This window comes from Tamandua tetradactyla, chromosome 20 (genome assembly GCF_023851605.1).
Source record: "Tamandua tetradactyla isolate mTamTet1 chromosome 20, mTamTet1.pri, whole genome shotgun sequence".
In the NCBI taxonomy this organism is placed as follows: Eukaryota; Metazoa; Chordata; class Mammalia; order Pilosa; family Myrmecophagidae; genus Tamandua; species Tamandua tetradactyla.
This window is the reverse complement of record NC_135346.1, coordinates 6,489,552-6,510,879: the sequence shown is the minus strand read 5'-3', so window position 1 is coordinate 6,510,879 and position 21,328 is coordinate 6,489,552. Positions and strand designations below refer to the sequence as shown.

Genomic DNA, 21,328 nt, shown 5'->3' with positions numbered 1-21,328 from the left:
GGGCAATAAATTTCCCTCTTAGCACTGCCTTTGCTGCGTCCCATAAGTTTTGATATGTTGTGTTTTCATTTTCATTCGCCTCGAGGTATTTACTAATTTGTCTTGCAATTTCTTCTTTGACCCACTCGTTGTTTAAGAGTGTGTTGTTGAGCCTCCACGTATTAGTGAATTTTCTGGCACTCCGCCTATTATTGATTTCCAACTTCATTCCTTTATGATCCAAGAAAGTGCTGTGTATGATTTCAATCTTTTTAAATTTGTTGAGACTGCTTTTTGACCCAGCATATGGTCTATCTTTGAGAATGAGATCCATGAGCACTTGAGAAAAAGGTGTATCCTGCTGTTGTGGGATGTAATGTCCTATAAATGTCTGTTAAGTCTAGCTCATTTATGGTAATATTCAGATTCTCTATTTCTTTATCGATCCTCTGTCTAGATGTTCTGTCCATTGATGAGAGTGGGGAATTGAAGTCTCCAACTATTATGGTATATGAGTCTATTTCCCTTTTCAGTGTTTGCAGTGTATTCCTCACATATTTTGGGGCATTCTGGTTCGGTGTGTAAATATTTATGATTGTTATGTCTTCTTGTTTAATTGTTCCTTTTATTAGTAGTGTCCTTCTTTGTCTCTTTTAACTGTTTTACATTTGAAGTCTAATTTGTTGGATATTAGTATAGCCACTCCTGCTCTTTTCTGGTTGTTATTTGCATCAAATATCTTTTCCCAACCTTTCACTTTCAACCTATGTTTATCTTTGGGTCTAAGATGTGTTTCCTGTAGACAGCATATAGAAGGATCCTGTTTTTTAATCCATTCTGCCAGTCTATGTCTTTTGATTGGGGAATTCAGTCCATTAACATTTAGTGTTATTACGGTTTGGATAATATTTTCCTCTAACATTTTACCTTTTATATTATATATATCATATCTGACTTTCCTTCTTTCTTCACTCTTCTCCATACCTCTCTCTTCTGTCTTTTCGTATCTGACTCCAGTGCTCCCTTTAGTATTTCTTGCAGACCTGGTCTCTTGGTCACAAATTCTCTCAGTGACTTTTTGTCTGAGAATGTGTTAATTTCTCCCTCATTTTTGAAGGACAATTTTGCTGGATATAGGAGTCTTGGTTGGCAGTTTTTCTCTTTTAGTAATTTAAATATATCATCCCACTGTCTTCTAGCCTCCATGGTTTCTGCTGAGAAATCTACACATAGTCTTATTGGGTTTCCCTTGTATGTGATGGATTGTTTTTCTCTTGCTGCTTTCAAGATCCTCTCTTTCTCTTTGACCTCTGACATTCTAACTAGTAAGTGTCTTGGAGAACGCCTATTTGGGTCTAATCTCTTTGGGGTGCGCTGCACTTCTTGGATCTGTAATTTTAGGTCTTTCATAAGAGTTGGGAAATTTTCAGTGATAATTTCTTCCATTAGTTTTTCTCCTCCTTTTCCCTTCTCTTCTCCTTCTGGGACACCCACAACACGTATATTTGTGCACTTCATATTTTCCTTGAGTTCCCTGATCCGCTGTTCAAATTTTTCCATTCTTTTCCCGATAGTTTCTGTTTCTTTTTGGAATTCAGATGTTTCATCCTCCAAATCACTAATTCTATCTTCTGTCTCTTTAAATCTATCATTGTAGGTATCCATTGTTTTTTCCATCTTTTCTACTTTATCCTTCACTTCCATAAGTTCTGTGATTTGTTTTTTCAGTTTTTCTATTTCTTCTTTTTGTTCAGCCCATGTCTTCTTCATGTCCTCCCTCAATTTATCGATTTCGTTTTTGAAGAGGTTTTCCATTTCTGTTCGTATATTCAGCATTAGTTGTCTCAGCTCCTGTATCTCATTTGAGCTATTGGTTTGTTCCTTTGACTGGGCCATATTTTCAATTTTCTGAGCGTGATCCGTTATCTTCTGCTGGCGTCTGGGCATTTAGTCAGATTTCCCTGGGTGTTGGACCCAACAGGTTGAAAGATTTTTTGTGAAATCTCTGGGTTCTGTTTTTCTCATCCTGCCCAGTAGGTGGCGCTCGTGGCACATGTTTGTCTGCGTGTCCCACCAGTAAAAGGTGCTGTGGGTCCTTTAACTTTGGAAAACTCTCGCCGTGGGGGAAGTTCACCAGCCGAAGCGGCTTGGAAGAGTGCCAGTTGGCCCAGGGGTCCGAATGCGGGGTGGGTCGCCGGCCTCCGCAGCCCGGGATAGCGCCTGTCCGAATTTCCTAGTCGGCCCGGGGCGCCAAACGTGGCGGGAGGGCGCCAGCCGCCGCGGACCGGGATAGTGCACCGTTCTCAGCCGGACCGGGGAGTCACGTGTTTGGAAGGGACCCCCCCGGTCACCGTTCTCCGCGGCCTGGGGATTTCTGATCCAATTCTCTCAGTTGGTCCGGGGGGCCGCGCGTGGTGGGGGCGCCAGCCGCCGTGGCTTGAGGGGACCGCCTGCCCAATTCTGCCAGCTGGCCCGGGAAGGAGGAAGGGAGGGACTCCGGCCGCTTGCCGCCCCGCCCGGGGAAGCACGTGCCCCTCGGTGATCTCACCGGAGCGGGTTCTCTCAGCCAGTCAGCCGTTCCAGGATGGGGTACGCTGTCTTTTTGATCTCTGTCGTGGTTCTGGGAGCTGTTCTGTATCGTTTCTACTCCCCTAGTAGCTGTTCTGGAGGAGGAACTAAGATTCGCACGTCTTACTAAGCCGCCATCTTCTCCCGCCCCTGTCAATTTTAATAGCTTAATACTTTATATCTAAGTATTAAAATGAGAATGTGAGATTCACAAGTGGTAATAAAGTAGAGATGAGATAAGTATATAATTTGGTTGAATTAATAAACATATCATATTTCCATTATTGAATTTGGTATCCAAAAGCAAAGGAAGTACAAGCTATTAATCTGGTCTTGCACAGAACTCAGGTAAGAAAGTTAAAAAAGGGAAAGAAGAGTTCTCTTGAGAACTAATAAGAATATTATTTGAGATTTTACAATAAATAATAAAAAACCATAACTGTAAAATTAGGTCTATATATACTTACTAATACACCCTTGATCCAGCCAAATTTTACAACTCCTTTACTTTCTGCAGTATATGTAACCACAGCATCTCTAGTTGGAGTACTTTCTTCCCCATTTGCAAAGCCATCTTCAAAAGGTTCCTGGTTATAAAAGGAAATGAGAATTATGCTCAAGAATTATTTAAAATTTAAAATCACCTGATCAAAACAAACACACCTAAGTGTACTTACTCATATTTAGGAGGATTCAGTATAGATTTGTAAGAATCAAGGTTGCAGGTGATAGACGTTCTTAGATCTAGAATCATATCCCCCAAACTATTTCCAGAGTTCTTCCTTTACCTATTTCTTAATAGCAGAGAACAAAATGCAGCTATATTTCAAAGATTCTTTCCTCAAATGCAGAAACTGTCAACTAAATTATTATCTAATCCTAAAAACTGTAGTACAGAAAACGAATTTAAAATTTGATTTTGGTGATCCACATCCTTTAGTGCATTCTAAGAACATAACTTTCTTTTCATAGAAATGAGGTCAAAGTTCCTTGTTACCACAGAGTAAAATGTACCTAATAATCCAAATTTCTCTTTATCCCTTGGTCGATATCTATTAGCTAGTGGACTCACTTAATACAATTTTTCTATATGATTTTTCAAAGTGCTATCAACCTGGACTAGGTCCTTAGACTCCATATTCATATAGCTTAAAAGAAGAAACACTACAATAATAAGGATGCAATAATTTAAGGATAGTTTTTGAAAATTATTTGACCTAGGCTTTCTAAAGATTTCAAAAGAAAAATAATCAAATTTTAAATTAATTCCCATGTCTGCATGAATAAAAATAGCTATAACCTTAACAATTTGAAATATTTGGAAAATGAATCATCCTAAGATCACTAAGAACTAAAACATGAATGTTAATGTTACCACACTTGATAGTAGTGTACAAATCTCTTTTTAAAGATTCTAAGAAACAAATTTTAATAATCCTCTTTACAACCAACAGTTTCATAATTACTATCAGTGATTATTATACTGTACTATAATTCAGTGAGGGAGGCCACCAGGTTCTATGGTGTTTAGCACTAACCAATCCCACAACAATTTTCTGAAACTATCTCAATGTTAAACTTTTCTTTAACAGATTTATTAAGATATATACAAATTGTGCAGTCAGTTAATTTATAAAGGGAAACTTTATAATATGAAAATATAACATCTATAATATACACCAAAATGACATCTCTCTTCCTATCTCTAGAACACCAAAGATCTGTCTACCTAATGAGCTACTGTTTCTAAGACTAAGTATTGATGTACATGTCTTCTAAATCAATGCAGAAACATATGTAAGCACTCTAAAATTCTTGCTGTGGGTGTTTATCAGACTTTCACCTCAATGCAGAAGAGCTTACGACAATTATTACACTAATTTCTCCCAGACATGAACTATTTTCAGAAAACAAAGTAAGATTTTCCAGTGGGTATGAGGTAGTATTTTAAAATAAAGATGGGTCCACAGAAAATGGACAGCTCCACGTTAATAATTATTAATCTTTAAAGTGCAATTCAGATATTAAAATTAAATAAGTGTTTCTGGATGGGGCACAGTGGCTCAACAGGCAGAGTTCTTGCGTGCCAGGCTGAAGACCTGGGTTCAATTCCTGGTGCCTGCCCATGCAAAATATCAAAAATTAAAAAATATGTGTTTCTTATTAAAATTATTTGTAGTTCAATCAAAAGATTTAATATAATGAAATTGTTTTATAACTACATTAATTTCCTGAAGTGCCAAGAAACCAAACTGATTTTTTTTTTTTTAAACATACTAGTTTCAGGGAAATGAGGACATTGCTGGTATGGCATTTTGATCAAAAGGAAAAAATGTACAAAACCTTTATAATCAGAAAGAACTTCAATGTACAATTATGAACTATAACTTATACTAACACAATGAAATATTGAATCTATCTGCTATTTTCACAGAAATGATGGGATGTGGGGTTACTGAAACCGTTTTCCAAACTAATGGATCAAATGTAATAAATAACAGCATAATAAACGGTTTAATGGATAACACCACATTAAATGACGTGGACCAAATTAATCTGGGTTTATTTCAAGAAATCTTTCGAAAGGAACACTGTGGCTCTGAGTCCACCAACCTGGATTGGGGGTGAGAGTCAGACAGGATGGGGAAGAAAGGAGGATACAGGGGAAGCAATGGAAGATAGGATGGTTAGACCCTCAGTGAGCAGAAGGATTTCTTAGTAAAAGACATTGGGGTACCAATAAATTATGTCAGTTTCAAAAGAAGTGACTAATTCAGTTAGACATGCTAAATTTGAGGAGCCATGGACAGTAAGAATTCTATCAGGAAGTTAAAAATAAATGAACTTAGGAGAGAGGCCAGGGATAAAGAGCTAGGGTGAAGGCAATCAAGAGAAAAACTTACAGAGAGAAAGCACGGAGAGGTGAACATTTTTCTGATGATGACCAAAGGAACTTCGGGCTCCACGGTCATCATTTCTTTGCAGCGTATAGTTAAAAAGAGAATTTTTATGCTGTGGATAATCTCTTCTCTTATTTGGATATCCAAATCTCCCCTTTGACTTGACAATTTTTTCTTTTTTTAGCCATGGTTAACTTTTTACTGCCCCCTCACCAAGCCAAGCTTGCACAGGGAAAAAGACTTGAACAAAAAGTTTTCCAAAAAAGATACAAATATGGCCAATAAATACACGAAAATATGCTCAACATCATTAGCCATTAGGGAAATGCAAATCAAAACCACAATGAGATACTATCTCACACCCACTAGAATCATCACTATTTAAAAAACAACAGAAAATAAAAGTGTTGGAGAAGATGTGGATAAATAGGAATCTGTTCATTTTGGGTGGGAATGTAAAATGGTGCAGCCAATGTGGAAGACAAATGGTCTTCCTCAGAAAATTAAATATAGAATTAACATGTCTTGACAATCCCACTTGTAGGTATATACCCAAAAGAACTAACTGAAAGCAGGGACTTGGGCAGATAATTTGCAACTGATGTTCATAGTGGCATTATTCACAACTGCCAAAAGGTGGAAGCAACCCAAATGTCCCTTACCCAATGAATGGATAAACAAAATGAGGTTTATACATACAATGGAATATTATTTAGATGTTTGGAATGAAGCTCTGAAACATGTTACAACATGGATGAACCGTGAAGACATCATGTTGAGTGAAATAAGCCAAATATAAAAGGAAAAACTTTGTATGATCTCACTGACATATAATAAGCAGAATATGCAAATTCATGAAGTCAAAAACTAGAATACAGGTTACCAAGGCCAGGTAGAAAAGGGGAACAAAGAGTCAATGTTTAATGGGTACAAAATTTCTGTGTGGGCTGATGAAGTTTTAGCAATGGATGATGGTGGCAGAGACACAATTTTGCATACATAATTAACACTACTGAATTGTACACATGAAAAGGGATAAAAAAGATAAATTTTAGTTTGTATAAAAGTTGCCACACAGATGAAAAATCCAAAGGATCGTACAACACAAAAGGTGAACCCTAATGTAAACAGGAGACTAAAGTTAATGGCATAATTATAGCAGGTGTTACATCAATTGTAACAAAATAGGACGCTAGTGCAAAACATTAAAATAGGGGAAAATGCATATAAGAGGGGTTATATGGGAACTGTGTACTTTCTGCATGATTCTTCTAAAAACCTACAATTACTGTAAAAAAAAAAAAAAGGATCGTGTAGCATTGCACATTCTTCAACGCACACCAAACTGGCTCTGCCTCACCAAAACACCAAAAAGTTTAGCTAAGACATCCCATTATCTGTTTGGTGCCAAATCTAATGGACATTTTCAGTCCCTGTCTCACTTGAGGCAGCCTTTGGTACTGCTGACCACTCCCTTTTTTCTTGAAATATTTCTTGAAATACCACATATTCTCAGTCTCTTCTGCATAGCAATTAAATGGTAGAGTCCCTCAAAGTTTGGTCCAAGATCCTTCTCTTTTTCTCATTTTGTGGTTTCTTTCTATGGTTATCTCACCAGACCCATAGCTTTAAAGTGCATTTACATGTGTGGTAGGTCCTAAGGGATGGCTCATGTGCATTTCCAGACCGGACTTCATGTCTGAATTTCAGACTGTATGTGAATATGCCTATTTTACACTGGCCACTTGGATGTTTCATGTTTATTATTCTACTTTTTACCAAGGGTGATAATAAATTGTCCACATACTATCAACAGTGATTTCTCAGAATAAAAAATAAAAAGTATAAATATTTTTTTTATATTTAAATTATACAAATACACTTTCAGAGTTCCTGTATAATACAGAGTTTCTGTTTGAGGTGATCGAAAATCTTTGGTAATGGATGGTGGTGTTGATAGTATAACACTGTGGACATAATAAATAGCACTGAATTATATGTATGAATTCGGTTATAAAAAGGGAAATTCTAGGTTGTTATAGGTTACTAGAATAAAAATAAACAAGACTGTGCAACACAGTGAACCCTAATGTAAACCACGAGCTATACAGTTAACAGTACAACTACTAAAATGTTTCTTCATCTATTATAGCAAATATATCACACTAATGCAAAGTTTTAACAACAGGGTGGTATGGTATTAAGGGTCTTTGTATTTTATGCATGATTATTCTGTAAACCTACAATTTCTCGAATAAAAAAAGAGTATATTTGACTTGACCAGAAACCTTTGTAATGCTTTAGTATATAAATATGTAAATATATTTTAGATTTAGTCTTAGATACATATCTTAGAAATTTACAAATTTTTTCCCATTTTCCATTATCTAAAAACAACCGGCCTTTGGTTTACAGATCTAAATTATCTGTGAGATAGCAAATGTCATATTTCAATTCTGATTGACCTAAGATAAAACACTGCTTACAATACACTGACTTGGTTTAATAACGACTTCTCAGTGAAAAAATTCTTAAAACATAAAGTTATTAATTTCTTCTCTAACACTAGAATTTTCTTCAGTCTTTTAGAGACAACCTATGGTGAATCAGATTTCTTTTTAAAATATTAGTCAAAATCAAGCTTTAGGAAAAAACATTTATCTAACATTTAAAAAAAAAATGACAACGAAAAACCTTAACACACTTTAACTAGCTTTGTAACCTAGGGACATACAGTGATCAGAAGGAGATATGACTGCATGTCTTTTCCAGGGTAAGTTGATAAGGGTGTTTATCTCTGTGAAAACAAAAATGAAGCAGTGAAATTTCTGAGTACAGTGAAAATACCAACAAAACATATTTCTAGCAATGGTAATTGCCAATATATTCATTTTTAGTACATGTTTATAATGTTTTCACAGTTAAACTGGTAAAAGCTTAGCAAAAATGTCTTTGCTCAAAAAACAAAAGTCTTTGCTTAGTGATTTCAGGACACAGAGGACCAAAGACAATACAAAACCTGTATAATTTTTTTAATTTTTTAATTTTGGAGGAGGGGAAACAGTTGAGTTTTTATTTTGCTTTATTGGTGTTCTAAAAAAAGATAACTGAGCAGAGGTACTCCAAAGTGAAGGTGGCCTCTCTAAGCTTCTACAATATATAGTTTCTAGGTAGACTTAAGGAGGCTTTAAAGAAGGAAATGTTTCAATTCCTTAACTAATACATAGAAAGGCCTAAGGTAACTTCTGATGTTCTGTTATTTGAAGGCTCTGCATTTGCAAAAGCAGTTTCTGGGCATAATCTAGAATCACGCCCTTTCACTCATTCAGTCAACAAACATTTATTAACCACTTTAATCAAGCACCATACTAGGCACCTTCTGAACTCTTCTAGGACTAGAAATGAAAGGCAGATATTCTAACTTAATCCAGGGCACTGTGTACTCTATGAAGATATCTCTATTAATTAAATGCTTAATTAGTTAAGGGAAGGTTGCATGCCTTTTCAATAACATCCCACTTTTCTACTCACATCCCCTGAGCGCCAGTTTTCTCATCTGTAAAATGGAGATATTAGCCCTTACCCACAGACCTATCTTAGAAGAACTTCTCCAGTACCATCCCCTTAAGGGTCTTGAGGCTGTCTAAATAAAGATCAACTTGTAATAGACTACTATACTATTACAAGTAGTAGTCTCTTACTACTAAAACAGATAAGGCTTTCTATGCTTGGCAATAAACCGGCTGACACAATTTGATTAAAATATACCACACTTAAAGTGCCAGGGCTGAGTTTAGATGTGACAGTGTGACTAGCTTATAGCTATGTATTTAGAAGAAAGCACGGGAAGCTTATTCCTAGAGTGGCCTGGCTTTTCAACTCCCTGCCACTCTTCAACAAGAACAAGGAAGGCCCTGACCCGCCGACCCTATCAAGGAGAGCAGCAGCTCCCTGGCCTCCAGCTGCACTCAGCACCCATTCAGTCTATTCCTGCTGCACCTGTCGAGACGCTCTGACCCACCCCCGTATGGATGGACCAACAACCTTGCCAGGGAGCTGCTGCCATCCCTCCAGCTACGCTCTTGAAACTAGGGATCCTCCTCCTTTTTCTTAGGAAGTCTGAAACACACTCATGTTATATGGGCCCACTGTGAATCTACACTTCTGTGTAAATTTTCATTTACTTAGAAGAACAAAATTTGCTTTTAGTACCACCTATGGAAGTAGAAAGTGGTTCTTAAATTAATACCCTAACTTACAGGTCTTAATGTGAGGATGATGTATGGTATTTGTCTTTAAAAATAAGGCTATTATTGGGCAGGCAACAGTGGCTCAGTGGTAGAGTTTTCACCTGCCAGGCTGGAGACCTGGGTTTGATTTCCAGAGCCTGCCCACGCCAAAATAAAAAAATTAAAAAGTAAAAATAAGGCTATTACTTATTGAAGATAAAAAAATCTGAAAGGGAAGAAAAAGTCTGAATATAATACAAGAAATAATTTTAGTTTTTTTCATTAAAGACAAACGTGTATTATTAGCTTCTAATAATCATTTTCCTGCTGTTGCAAAATATGGGTCAAAGAATTTACTTTCCCTGCCAACTGAAGACTAGGAAACTATACTGAAAAAATTTTCTAGCATTTGATCCATAAAATAAAAATTGGATCCTAATTACAATCGATGCACCTTTTTCCATATATATCAAAATTTACCAAACACACAATTCAAAGTGATGGGGGAAAAAACATAAACAGAATGAATGGAGTGGGGTGGGATACAGAACTACAAAGTTTTTATTCATTTAACAATTACTTATTTAAGAGAATAAGTTCTGTCCCATATTGCCAGGGAGATTTATACCTCTGGGAGTCATGTCCCATGTAGGGGGGAGAGCAGTGAGTTCACCTGCTGAGTTGGCTTAGAGAGGCCACATCTGAGCAACAAAAGAGGTTCTCTGGGGGTGACTCGTAGGCATAATATAAGTAGGCTTAGCTTCTAGGATGTTAAATTTTAACTCCATGTTAATCAGAAGTGAAATTAGGAAATAACTTGAGATGAATAAATATGAAATATAAAAACTTATGGGATACAGTGAAGGCAGTACTGAGAAAGAAATTTATAGCTCTAAATGTTTATATAAAAAAGAAGACTTCAAATCAGACATCAAAAATCAAAACTGGAAGAACTAAAAAAAGAGCAAAATAAACCCAAAATGAACAGAAAGAAGGAAATAATAATGATTAGAACTGAGATAAACGAAATAGGAAACAAACACCACCACCACCAACAAAAAAAAAAACAGAGAATCAACAAAATCAACAGTTTATTCTATGAAGAGAGCAATAAAATTGGAAAATCTATAGCTAGACCCATAAGGAAACAATCAAAGATGATACAAATAAGGAAAATCAGTTTTGAAAAGGGGGACATTACTACCAACCACACTGAAATAAAAAGAACTATATGCCAATAAATTAACCTAGACGAAACGGACAAATTATTAGAAACACAACTCACACTGACTCAAGAATAGAAGATCTTAAACTAATCACTAGTAAACAGGGTGAATCAGTGATCGAAAACCTCCCAACAAAGAAAAGCCCAGGAAAAGACGGCTTCAAGGGGAATTCTACCAAACATTCCAAGAAAACTTAATTCCAATACTAATCAACCTTTCCAAAAAACTGAAGAGGATGGAACACTCACAAACTCATTTTAGATAACACAAGAAAACTACAGACCAATATCTCTTAAGAATATAGGTGTAAAAATCCTCAGTGAAATGTTAGCAAACTGAATCCAAAAGTATATTGAAAGAATCATATACCATGATCAAGTGAGATTTATCTGATATATAAGGATGGCTCAATATAACAAAATGAATTAATGTAGTACATCACATTAAACAAATGAAGGGAAAAAACATGATCATCTCAATTAATACAGAAAAGGTATTTTTCAAAATATAGCTCCCTCTCTTGATAAAAACACTTCAAAACATAGAAATAATAGAAATAGAAGGAAACTTTCTCAACATGATAAAGGGCACATAGAAAAGCCCACTAACATCCAATTTAATGGTAAAAGACAGAAAGGTTTCCTTCTGACATCAAGAACAAGATAAGGATGGTATTCAAAATTGTACTGAATTTTCCTGCCAGAGCAATTAGGCAAGAAAAAGAAATAAAAGGCATTCTGATTGAAAAGGCAGAAATAACTTTCCCCATTTGCAAATGATTACCCTATATATAGAAAAACCCTGAAAAAGCCACAAGAAAGCTCCTAGAGCTAACAAATGAATTCAGAAAAGTGGCACCATACAAGAGCAATACCCAAAAATCAGTAGTGTTTCTATACATAGGCAATGAACAACTGGAAGAAATAAAAAAAAAAATCCAATCACAATAGCTTCTAAAAGAATCAAATATCTAAGAATAAATTTAACCAAGGACATAAAGGACCTATACACAGAAAACTATAAAACACTGCTAAAATAAATTAAAGACTATAATAAATTTAAGGATAGCCTGTGTCCATGTACTGGAAAACTAAGTATCATTAAGATATCAATACTACCCAAAGCAATATATAGTCAATGCAATCCTAATTAAAATTCCAACAACTTTCTTTCAGAAATGGAAAAGTCAAAATTCAAATTTATCTGGAAGGGAAGGGACCCCAGATTGCTAAAAAGGAAGAATGAAGTCAGAGGATGCACTCTTCCTGATCTTAAAACTTATTACAAAGCCAGAGTAGTCAAAACAGCATGGTACTGGTACAAGGACAGACATACAGACCAATGGAATGGAACCAAGAGGTCTGATATCAATCCCCACATTTTTGGCCAAATCATTTCTGACAGGTGGCAAAGACCACTCAATTGGAAAAGAATGAATAGATGTACAACATCATTAGCAATCAGGGAAATGAAAATCAAACAGTGAGATACCATTTCACATTCACCAGAATGGCTGCTATTAAAAAAATGTAACATAACAAGTGTCGGAGAGGATGTGAAGAAAAAGGAACATTTACATTGTTGATGGCAATGTAAAATGGTGCAGCCACTGTGGAAGAGTGTGGTGATTCCTCAAAAAGCTAAGCAGAGAACTACTACGTGATCTGATAATCCCACTACTAGCATGTATTCAAAAAATACTGAAAGCAGGGATTCAAACAGGTAGTTGCATACCAATGTTCACAGTGGTGTTATACACAATTGCCTAAATATGGAAGCAACCCAAGTGTCCATCAACTGATGAAAGTATAAAACATGCAATGGAATATTATTCCATTTGAAGGAATGAAGTCCTGACACATGACAACATGGATGAAATTTAAAGACATCATGTTATATGAAATAAACCAGACACCAAAGGACAAATATTTTAAGATATCACTGTTTTGAAACAATTAGAATAAGAACACTCATAGATCAGAAACTAGAATACAGCTTTGTCAACATTATGGGGTGGAGATAGGGAATGGGAAGTTAAAATGTACAAGGTTCCTATTTGGAATGAAAAACATATTTTGGTAATGGATGGTGGTAATGGAGCACAACAATGCGAATACAATTAACGGCTCCTAAATACATATATGATTGAAACGGAAAATGTGAAGATTGTGTATATTGTAAGAGAACAAAAATATTAAAAATAATCCATGAACTACACTGCACCAATGGTGAACCCTCAGTTAAGCCACGGACTTTAATTAGCAGTACAGTTATAAAAATGTTCTATCACAAATAGTAACAAATGTTTCACATCAATGCAAGATCATGTTCTTTCAAACCATTCCTGTGGGCACAGATCTACTGTAGGTGGGAACTTGTGACTAGTTACTTCAATTGAGACATGACCCACTTCATTCAAGGTGGCTCTTAATCCTCCTACTGGAGTCCTTTATGAAAGGATGAGACACAGAAGCTAAGAGACAAAATGAAGAGAAGCTCACAGGAAAAGAACCGAGAAGCTGAGAGACAAGGACATAACTACAGAAGCTGAGAGGATGTCACCGTGGCTCGAGGCTGTGGCAACAAAACCCAGGCGAGAAGGAGCAGCAGAGGTTGCCGGGGGCCTTGCTGTGTGCAGAGGGGCACAAGCCCACAGGTGACCACACAGCCCTCAAACAAGGGGCGTCCTGCTGACATCTTAACTGGGACATTTTGATGGACTTCGACTGGAAGTTTGTAAGCTAATAAATTCCCATTGTTAAAAGCCAATCCATTTCTGGTATACTGCATTCCAGCAGGTGGTATATGATAATCCTGTATTGTATTCATGATTGTTCTGTAAACCTACAACTTCTCTCTTAACAACAACAAAACCTTTTTTACTCATCTACACAGAATTCTTTGGATTTGTTGTCAATGTTTTTATTATCATACATAGTATGATTAAAAACAGGTAAATATTAATGGTAGTGTTTTAAAAGTGAAGTTCCGACATTTTTCCAATTATATACAGCTTTCCTATGTTTTTTAATTTTCCTTAAAGCTTTTTGCATCCCAGAATATCACTCCTCAAAACTTCTATCTTTAAATTAGAAAATTACTCAAAGATTTCTAACCAAAAGATTTAATTTGAAATAATACCTCCTTTTTGCTGAAATACTGATTTAAAATTATTTTCCTCTGAAAAACTTTATCTTGCTGTTCCCTCTGCCTGTAACGCACTATGAAGGTGGCTGGCACCTTCCTATTCTTTACATTTTAGCTTAAATGTAGTCCCCCTTCTTCCTAAACCATCTAACATAGTGTTTCCTCTCATCAGTGCCCCTTTTATTTTGTTCATAGCACATTTTTTTGTTTACATTGTTTTTCTGTAATCTATACATCCACCTCCATTCCTTCAACATGCAATAAAAATGTAAGTTCCCAAAGCACAGACTCTACCTACCATTTTCATCAAAGAAACAGTTAATGAATATTTAACAGTAGAATAAAATGGAAATCATCTGATCCCAAGTAAGAGCCTAGTTCAAACCCCAGCTATGTGAACTTTGGCAAGTTATTTAACCTTTCTGGTCTTCAGTTCCCATATCAGTAAAATGGGGGTGACAATGTTACCGAACCTGCATTATTTGGAAAGATGAAGTGAAAAAATATGTTTGAACGATGAACTGAGAAAATAAGATTTTGTAGAATGTAAAAACTCTTATGCATTGCTCATGGGAATATAAATTGGTAAACACTTTAGTAAAGTTTGGCCATCATCTTCTCAAGGTAAAAATATACATACCCTTTTAACCCCCCAATCCTACTCCAGGTATAATCCTAGATATACATACAATACTTATATGAGTCATGATACATGTATAAAAAGATCCCTATCGGCACTGTTTAAAATCAACAAAAACTAGAAGTTGAAAAGGCACGTGGTCATACCATCCATTTTTATCTGCGGCACTTGAGTGTTGAGCTTTGCATTAATGCCTTTGGATATTAATAGGGCATTGTTAACCAGAGTGGGCTGGATTCCTGTAAAATGATACTTTGTTTAAAACAACAGTCTGTATGAAGCAGCATTACACTGAATACAGAGATCACTGATGGCACGGATAGGAAATACTGGTAGTTATGGGATGATACAATTGGCTAGTACTTGAACAAAATCTGAAATCTATACTTTGGCATCTAAATTGACATATCTAAATTTACATATACACATTTTTAGTTGTTAAATTGGCTGTTTTATGGCATTAATTTAACATTTTGGTTTAGTATTAAGCGGATGCTATTAAAAACTATATGAGATTTTGATCTTCAAGGTTTCTATTGATATTTTAGTTCAAAAATTTTGTTAGGATTTAAATGCCATTTTGTTGGTGAACTTTAACATTTTTGAAGCATACTTCTGGGTTTATTTAAATCAATAAATAAGTGGCTTCTAAACAAAGTAGTACATTATTGCATATTAACAGTGCCCTGAAATAAAGTTTCCCCACCCTTCTGGCTTTCATTTACAGGAATTTACTTTGCTCAAATAAAGCAGTGCCCAAAAGTTTTCAGGGCACTATTCAGACCACGCAATCGAGCCTTAATCCTAGCTAGTAGCCATACTGAAAAGTACACGTCATTTGCCACGAAGGAAATGTTGAAGGAAGGAACTTACCATTTTTAAAGCATATTCTTAGTGCCAAAGACATCCAGAAACATTTCTAGTAGTGTGACCATGAGTCTTCAAAGCCACATTCTTTGGACTGTACCCTATTTACATCCTGATGTTTTCTGGTTGGTAAATTTTTCCCATCACTGTACAGTGCAGAATGTCAACAATGTCGAATTTGTATGGGAAGGCCAGTGTTTTATTATTCTGGAGATAGTCTCAAACTCTGCCAATATTAGGCCATGAGAATCTATGTAGGAGAGTCTAAATTAATGATATTTTACAGTATTTGCATGCATTCAGTATCTGGTTATTTAAATTTATGATATGGCATGGGCAATTGTAATACGAGATTGCTTTTTTACAATAATAGCCAAAGTGTACTGAACACTGTTAGACAGAATGCTATTTAACACATTTTCTCACTTAATCTTGTAAAAATCCCTGAATCAATCAGAACTGCTGATGTACTTAAAAAAAAAAATCAGTCCTTTACCTAGCCTATCATATTCTTTATTAACCATTCAAGATTGAATTAGAAAAGAATTTAAGCATCACTTCAAATACCACAACTTGCTAATGTCAACAAACTAATAGCTTGAAAACATTCAAATTCAAAATCTGAAAAATTCACACCTTCCTTTATCAATGGTGGTTTACCATCCTGTATCCCAGAAAAACATAATCTTAACCCATTCCTATGGGTGTGAAACCATTATAAACAGACCCTTCTGAGGAGATTACTTCAGAAAAGGTATGGCCCTAATGATTCAGGATGGGTCTTTTTTTTTCCCCATGGGCAGGCACTGGGAAACAAAGCCGGGTCCTCTGGCACGGCAGGCGAGAACTCTGCCTGCTGAGCCACCAGGGCCCGTCCTCAGGATGGGTCTTAACCTTATTATATGAGGTTTTATACAGAAAGCCACAGAGAAGGAAGCCAGGGGGAGCAACAGAAGCTGGAAATCAACTGAACTCAGAAGAGAAAGATGCTGTTGTGCCATGTGGCAGAAAAGCCAAGGGATGCCAAAGATTTTCATCCAGCCAGAAGGTACTGACCCTAGGAGGAAGCAAGCCTTCTAGCCTCTGAAACCATGAGCCAATGAATTCCTCTTGCTAAGTCAACCTGTTGGGTGGTATTTGTTTTAGCAGTTAGCAAACTAAAACAGTCAGCTATATAACCCTGTAATTTACATTTCAAATGGTTTTAATTTAAGAATTAGGAGAAATAAATGGTGACAAAGATATAGAGAAACATATTACCTGTGGAAATGAGTAAAGCACTGGAAAATCAGTACACTTTACTCATGAAAATCTGCAATTGAGCTGCATCTGAGCTACAGTTTTTTTTTGTTTTTTTTAATTTTTTATATTTTTTTATATTTTTTATTTTTATTTTTTTCTCTATATTATTTTATTTCTTTTTCTGTTGTCTTGCTATTTCTTTTTCTAAATTGATGCAAATGTACTAAGAAATGATGATCATACATCTGTGATGATATTAAGAATTACTGATTGCATATGTAGAATGGAATGATTTCTAAATGTTGTGTTAGTTAATTTTTTTTAATTAATAAAAAAAAAGAAAGAAAAGAAAATCTGCAATTGGAAGTAGTTAGAATGTAGGACTGTGGCTTTCTGGACTGAAGGTGCCCTACAACCCCCACAGTCAAGGTGCCAGAAAACAGAGTTCGAGGACGAAAAAGCAGCTGAAAATGTAAAGGGGGAAAACCTGACAGGAAGAGAACTGCAAAAGGAATGAGACCCAAAATCTAAGTAAAAATTCACTCTGGATGGCAGCCAAATTATATATATATATACATGGAAAAGATCCCAGGGAAAATGGAGAAGAAGCAAAAGAGAACCTAAGAAAGAATGTAGAAACGAAATCCTCTTTATAGCTTCATTGTACTGGGTAAAATCCACGTGTTTCCTCCTTTTTAACAGAGAGCATTCCCCAACTAGGGGCAGCCTTGAACGTTTAAAATTAAGGCTTGAAATAGCAGAGAACAGAGTCTAAAGTCAGCAGAGAAACTGGAAATGAAATGGAAACTTCTAGGAAAAAAACCTGAGCAACAACAAGGATAAGCTCCCCAGTCTTAGCTGATCCACAAATTACACGGGTGTCGGGGAGGCTCCCAGAGAGCCAGGCTAGAAAAGGAGCAGTGGGAAGCCAGAAAACAGAGCAGAGATAGCCAGTCTGCATGTCACGTTAGCAGAAAGAACCCACTTGGGAGTATCAGACTAGGCCAACTGCCTTTTAGAACCAAAAAACACCAATCCTCAAAGTACAAAAGAACCCAAACTCACTACAATATATTCTGTTCAATGACAGTTTTTAACCAAAAAAATTACTAGTCATGCAAAATAACAGGACAATGTAACCCATATTCAAGTAAAAACCAGCAGTCATTAGAAATGGAATCCTAGTAGGCATAGACACAGGATTTAGGAGGAAAAAAAATTCAAAATACCTACAATAAATGTGTTCAAAAATTAAAGGAAAAAATAAATGAGTAACAGAGAAGAAATCTCAAAAGAGAAATGGAAGCTATAATTAAAAATTAGAAATTCTAAAACTGAAAAAAAAAAAGAAAAATTCACTACATGAACTCAAAAGCATAATAAAAATGGCAGAAGGAAGCAGTGAAAAGCATTAACTACAGATATAAGCTTTTGAGCTTAATAAACTCAAAAGAAAAATACTCTTAGGTACAAACTGCCAAAAACCAAAGATAAAGAGAAAATCTTGAAAGCAGCCAGGTAAACACAGCATAGGATGTGGTGAACAATAACATGATAAAATGACTGACATTATCTGAAACAAGAAGTCAGAAAGCATTATTAACAACATATACAAAGTACTGGGGACAGGTGTGGCTGGGTGGGTGCGGGGCGACAAAAACCTTTTCTATATCCAGCAAAACTATCCTTCAAAAGTGAAATGAGACGCCCTGCAGCAGCCGACCCGCCCGCCCTCCTTCTCCCCTCTCTTTCTCCGCCGGCCCGCCGCGCGGCGCCCACGCCCCGCAGCAGCCGACCCGCCCGCCCTCCTTCTCCCCACTCTTTCTCCGCCGGCCCGCCGCGCGGCGCCCACGCCCCGCAGCAGCCGACCCGCCCGCCCTCCTTCTCCCCTCTCTTTCTCCGCCGGCCCGCCGCGCGGCGCCCACGCCCCGCAGCAGCCGACCCGCCCGCCCTCCTTCTCCCCACTCTTTCTCCGCCGGCCCGCCGCGCGGCGCCCACGCCCCGCAGCAGCCGACCCGCCCGCCCTCCTTCTCCCCCCTCTTTCCCCTCCTGCTCCGGCAGCTCTCCAATCACCACGGTGCCCTCTTCCCCTGCCTTCACCGGCTCCTCCGCCACCAGCCTCGACAGCCTTGCCGCCCTCACCTTTCCTCCTCCAGAACAGCTACTGGGGGAGTGGAGATAATACAGAGCAGCTCCCGGAGCCACGAGGGAGATCAAAGGGACGGCGTACCCCATCCTGAAACGGCTGACTATCTGGGAGAACCAGCTCCGGTGAGATCACCAAGGGGCACGGGCTTTCCTGGGTGGGACGGCAAGCGACCGGAGTCCCTCCCTTCCACCTTCCCAGGCCAGCTGGTAGAATTGGACAGGCGGTCCCCTTAGGCCGCGGTGGCTGGTGCCCCCACCACGCGAGGCCCCCCGGACCAACTGAGATAGTTGGGTCGGAAATCCCCAGACTGCGGAGAACAGTGACCGGGGGATCCCTTCCAAACACGTGACTCCCCCATCCGGCTGGGAAGAGTGCACTCTCCCGGGCTGCGACAGCTGGCGCCCTCCCGCCACGCTTGGCGCCCCGGGCCGACTAGCTAATTCGGCCGGACGCTCTCCCGTGCTGCGGCGGCCGGCGACCCACCCCGCATTCGGAACCCCAGGCCGGCTGGTATTCTTCCAAGACGCTACGGCTGCCGAACCTCCCCTACGGCGAGAATTTTCCAGAGTTAAAGGACCCACAGCAACTTTCACTGGTGGAACCCGTAGACAAACGTGTGCCACGAGCACCACCTACTGGGCAGGATAAGAAAAACAGAACCCAGAGATTGCACAGAAAAATCTTTCAACCTGTGGGGTCGAACACCCAGGGAAATCTGACTAAATGCCCAGACACCAGCAGAAGATAACGGATCACGCTCAGAAAATTGAACATATGGCCCAGTCAAACGAAGAAACCAATAGTTCAAATGAGATACAGGAGCTGAAAAAACTAATGCTGAATATACGAACAGAAATGGAAAACCTCTTCAAAAACGAAATCGATAAATTGAGGGAGGACATGAAGAAGACATGGGCTGAACATAAAGAAGAAATAGAAAAACTGAAAAAACAAATCACAGAACTTATGGAAGTGAAAGATAAAGTAGAAAAGATGGAAAAAACAATGGATACCTACAATGACAGATTTAAAGAGACAGAAGATAGAATTAGTGATTTGGAGGATGAAACATCTGAATTCCAAAAAGAAACAGAAACTATCCGGAAAAGAATGGAAAAATTTGAACAGCGGATCAGGGAACTCAAGGAAAATATGAACCGTACAAATATACGTGTAGTGGGTGTCCCAGAAGGAGAAGAGAAGGGAAAAGGAGGAAAAAAACCAATGGAAGAAATTATCACTGAAAATTTCCCAACTCTTATGAAAGACCTAAAATTACAGATCCAAGAAGTGCAGCGCACCCCAAAGAGATTAGACACAAATAGGCGTTCCCCAAGACACTTACTAGTTAGAATGTCAGAGGTCAAAGAGAAAGAGAGGATCTTGAAAGCAGCGAGAGAGAAGCAATCCATCACATACAAGGGAAACCCAATAAGACTATGTGTAGATTTCTCAGCAGAAACCATGGAAGCTAGAAGACAGTGGGATGATATATTTAAGTTACAAAAAGAGAAAAACTGCCAGCCAAGACTCCTATATCCAGCAAAATTGTCCTTCAAAAATGAGGGAGAAATTAACACATTCTCAGACAAAAAGTCACTGAGAGAATTTGTGACCAAGAGACCAGCTCTGCAAGAAATACTAAAGGAAGCACTAGAGTCAGATACAAAAAGACAGAAGAGAGAGGCATGGAGAAAAGTGTAGAAAGAAGGAAAGTCAGATATGATATATATAATACAAAAGGCAAAATGGTAGAGGAAAATATTATCCAAACAGTAATAACTCTAAATGTCAATGGACTGAATTCCCCAATCAAAAGACATAGACTGGCAGAATGGATTAAAAAACAGGATCCTTCTATATGCTGTCTACAGGAAACACATCTTAGACCCAAAGATAAATATAGGTTGAAAGTGAAAGGTTGGGAAAAGATATTTCATGCAAATAACAACCAGAAAAGAGCAGGAGTGGCTATACTAATATCCAACAAATTAGACTTCAAATGTAAAACAGTTAAAAGAGACAAAGAAGGACACTATATACTATTAAAAGGAACAATTAAGCAAGAAGACATAACAATCATAAATATTTACGCACTGAACCAGAATGCCCCAAAATATGTGAGGAATACACTGCAAACACTGAAAAGGGAAATAGACACATATACCATAATAGTTGGAGACTTCAAAACCACTCTCATCAATGGACAGAACATCTAGACAGAGGATCAATAAAGAAATAGAGAACCTGAATATTACTATAAATGAGCTTGACTTAACAGACATTTATAGGACATTACATCCCACAACAGCAGGATACACCTTTTTTTCAAGTGCTCATGGATCATTCTCAAAGATAGACCATATGCTGGGTCACAAAGC

At 37.7% G+C, this 21,328-nt stretch overlaps 1 protein-coding gene across 2 annotated transcripts in view; it reads right to left on the bottom strand.

Moving 5' to 3' along the window:
- Positions 1 to 21,328, bottom strand: part of SLC12A2 (solute carrier family 12 member 2) — a 117,501-nt gene that overhangs the window by 75,133 nt on the left and 21,040 nt on the right. The window contains exons 1-2 of one of the 2 annotated variants that reach the window (XM_077138318.1): positions 8,182 to 8,390; positions 3,015 to 3,134 (exon numbers count right to left, since the gene is read on the bottom strand). In XM_077138318.1, the coding sequence (XP_076994433.1) occupies positions 3,015 to 3,134; positions 8,182 to 8,208 (147 nt within the window). In that variant the 5' untranslated portion in view covers positions 8,209 to 8,390. Of the gene's footprint in view, positions 1 to 3,014; positions 3,135 to 8,181; positions 8,391 to 21,328 lie in introns of those variants that run through there. The other variant, XM_077138317.1, reaches the window with a different exon arrangement.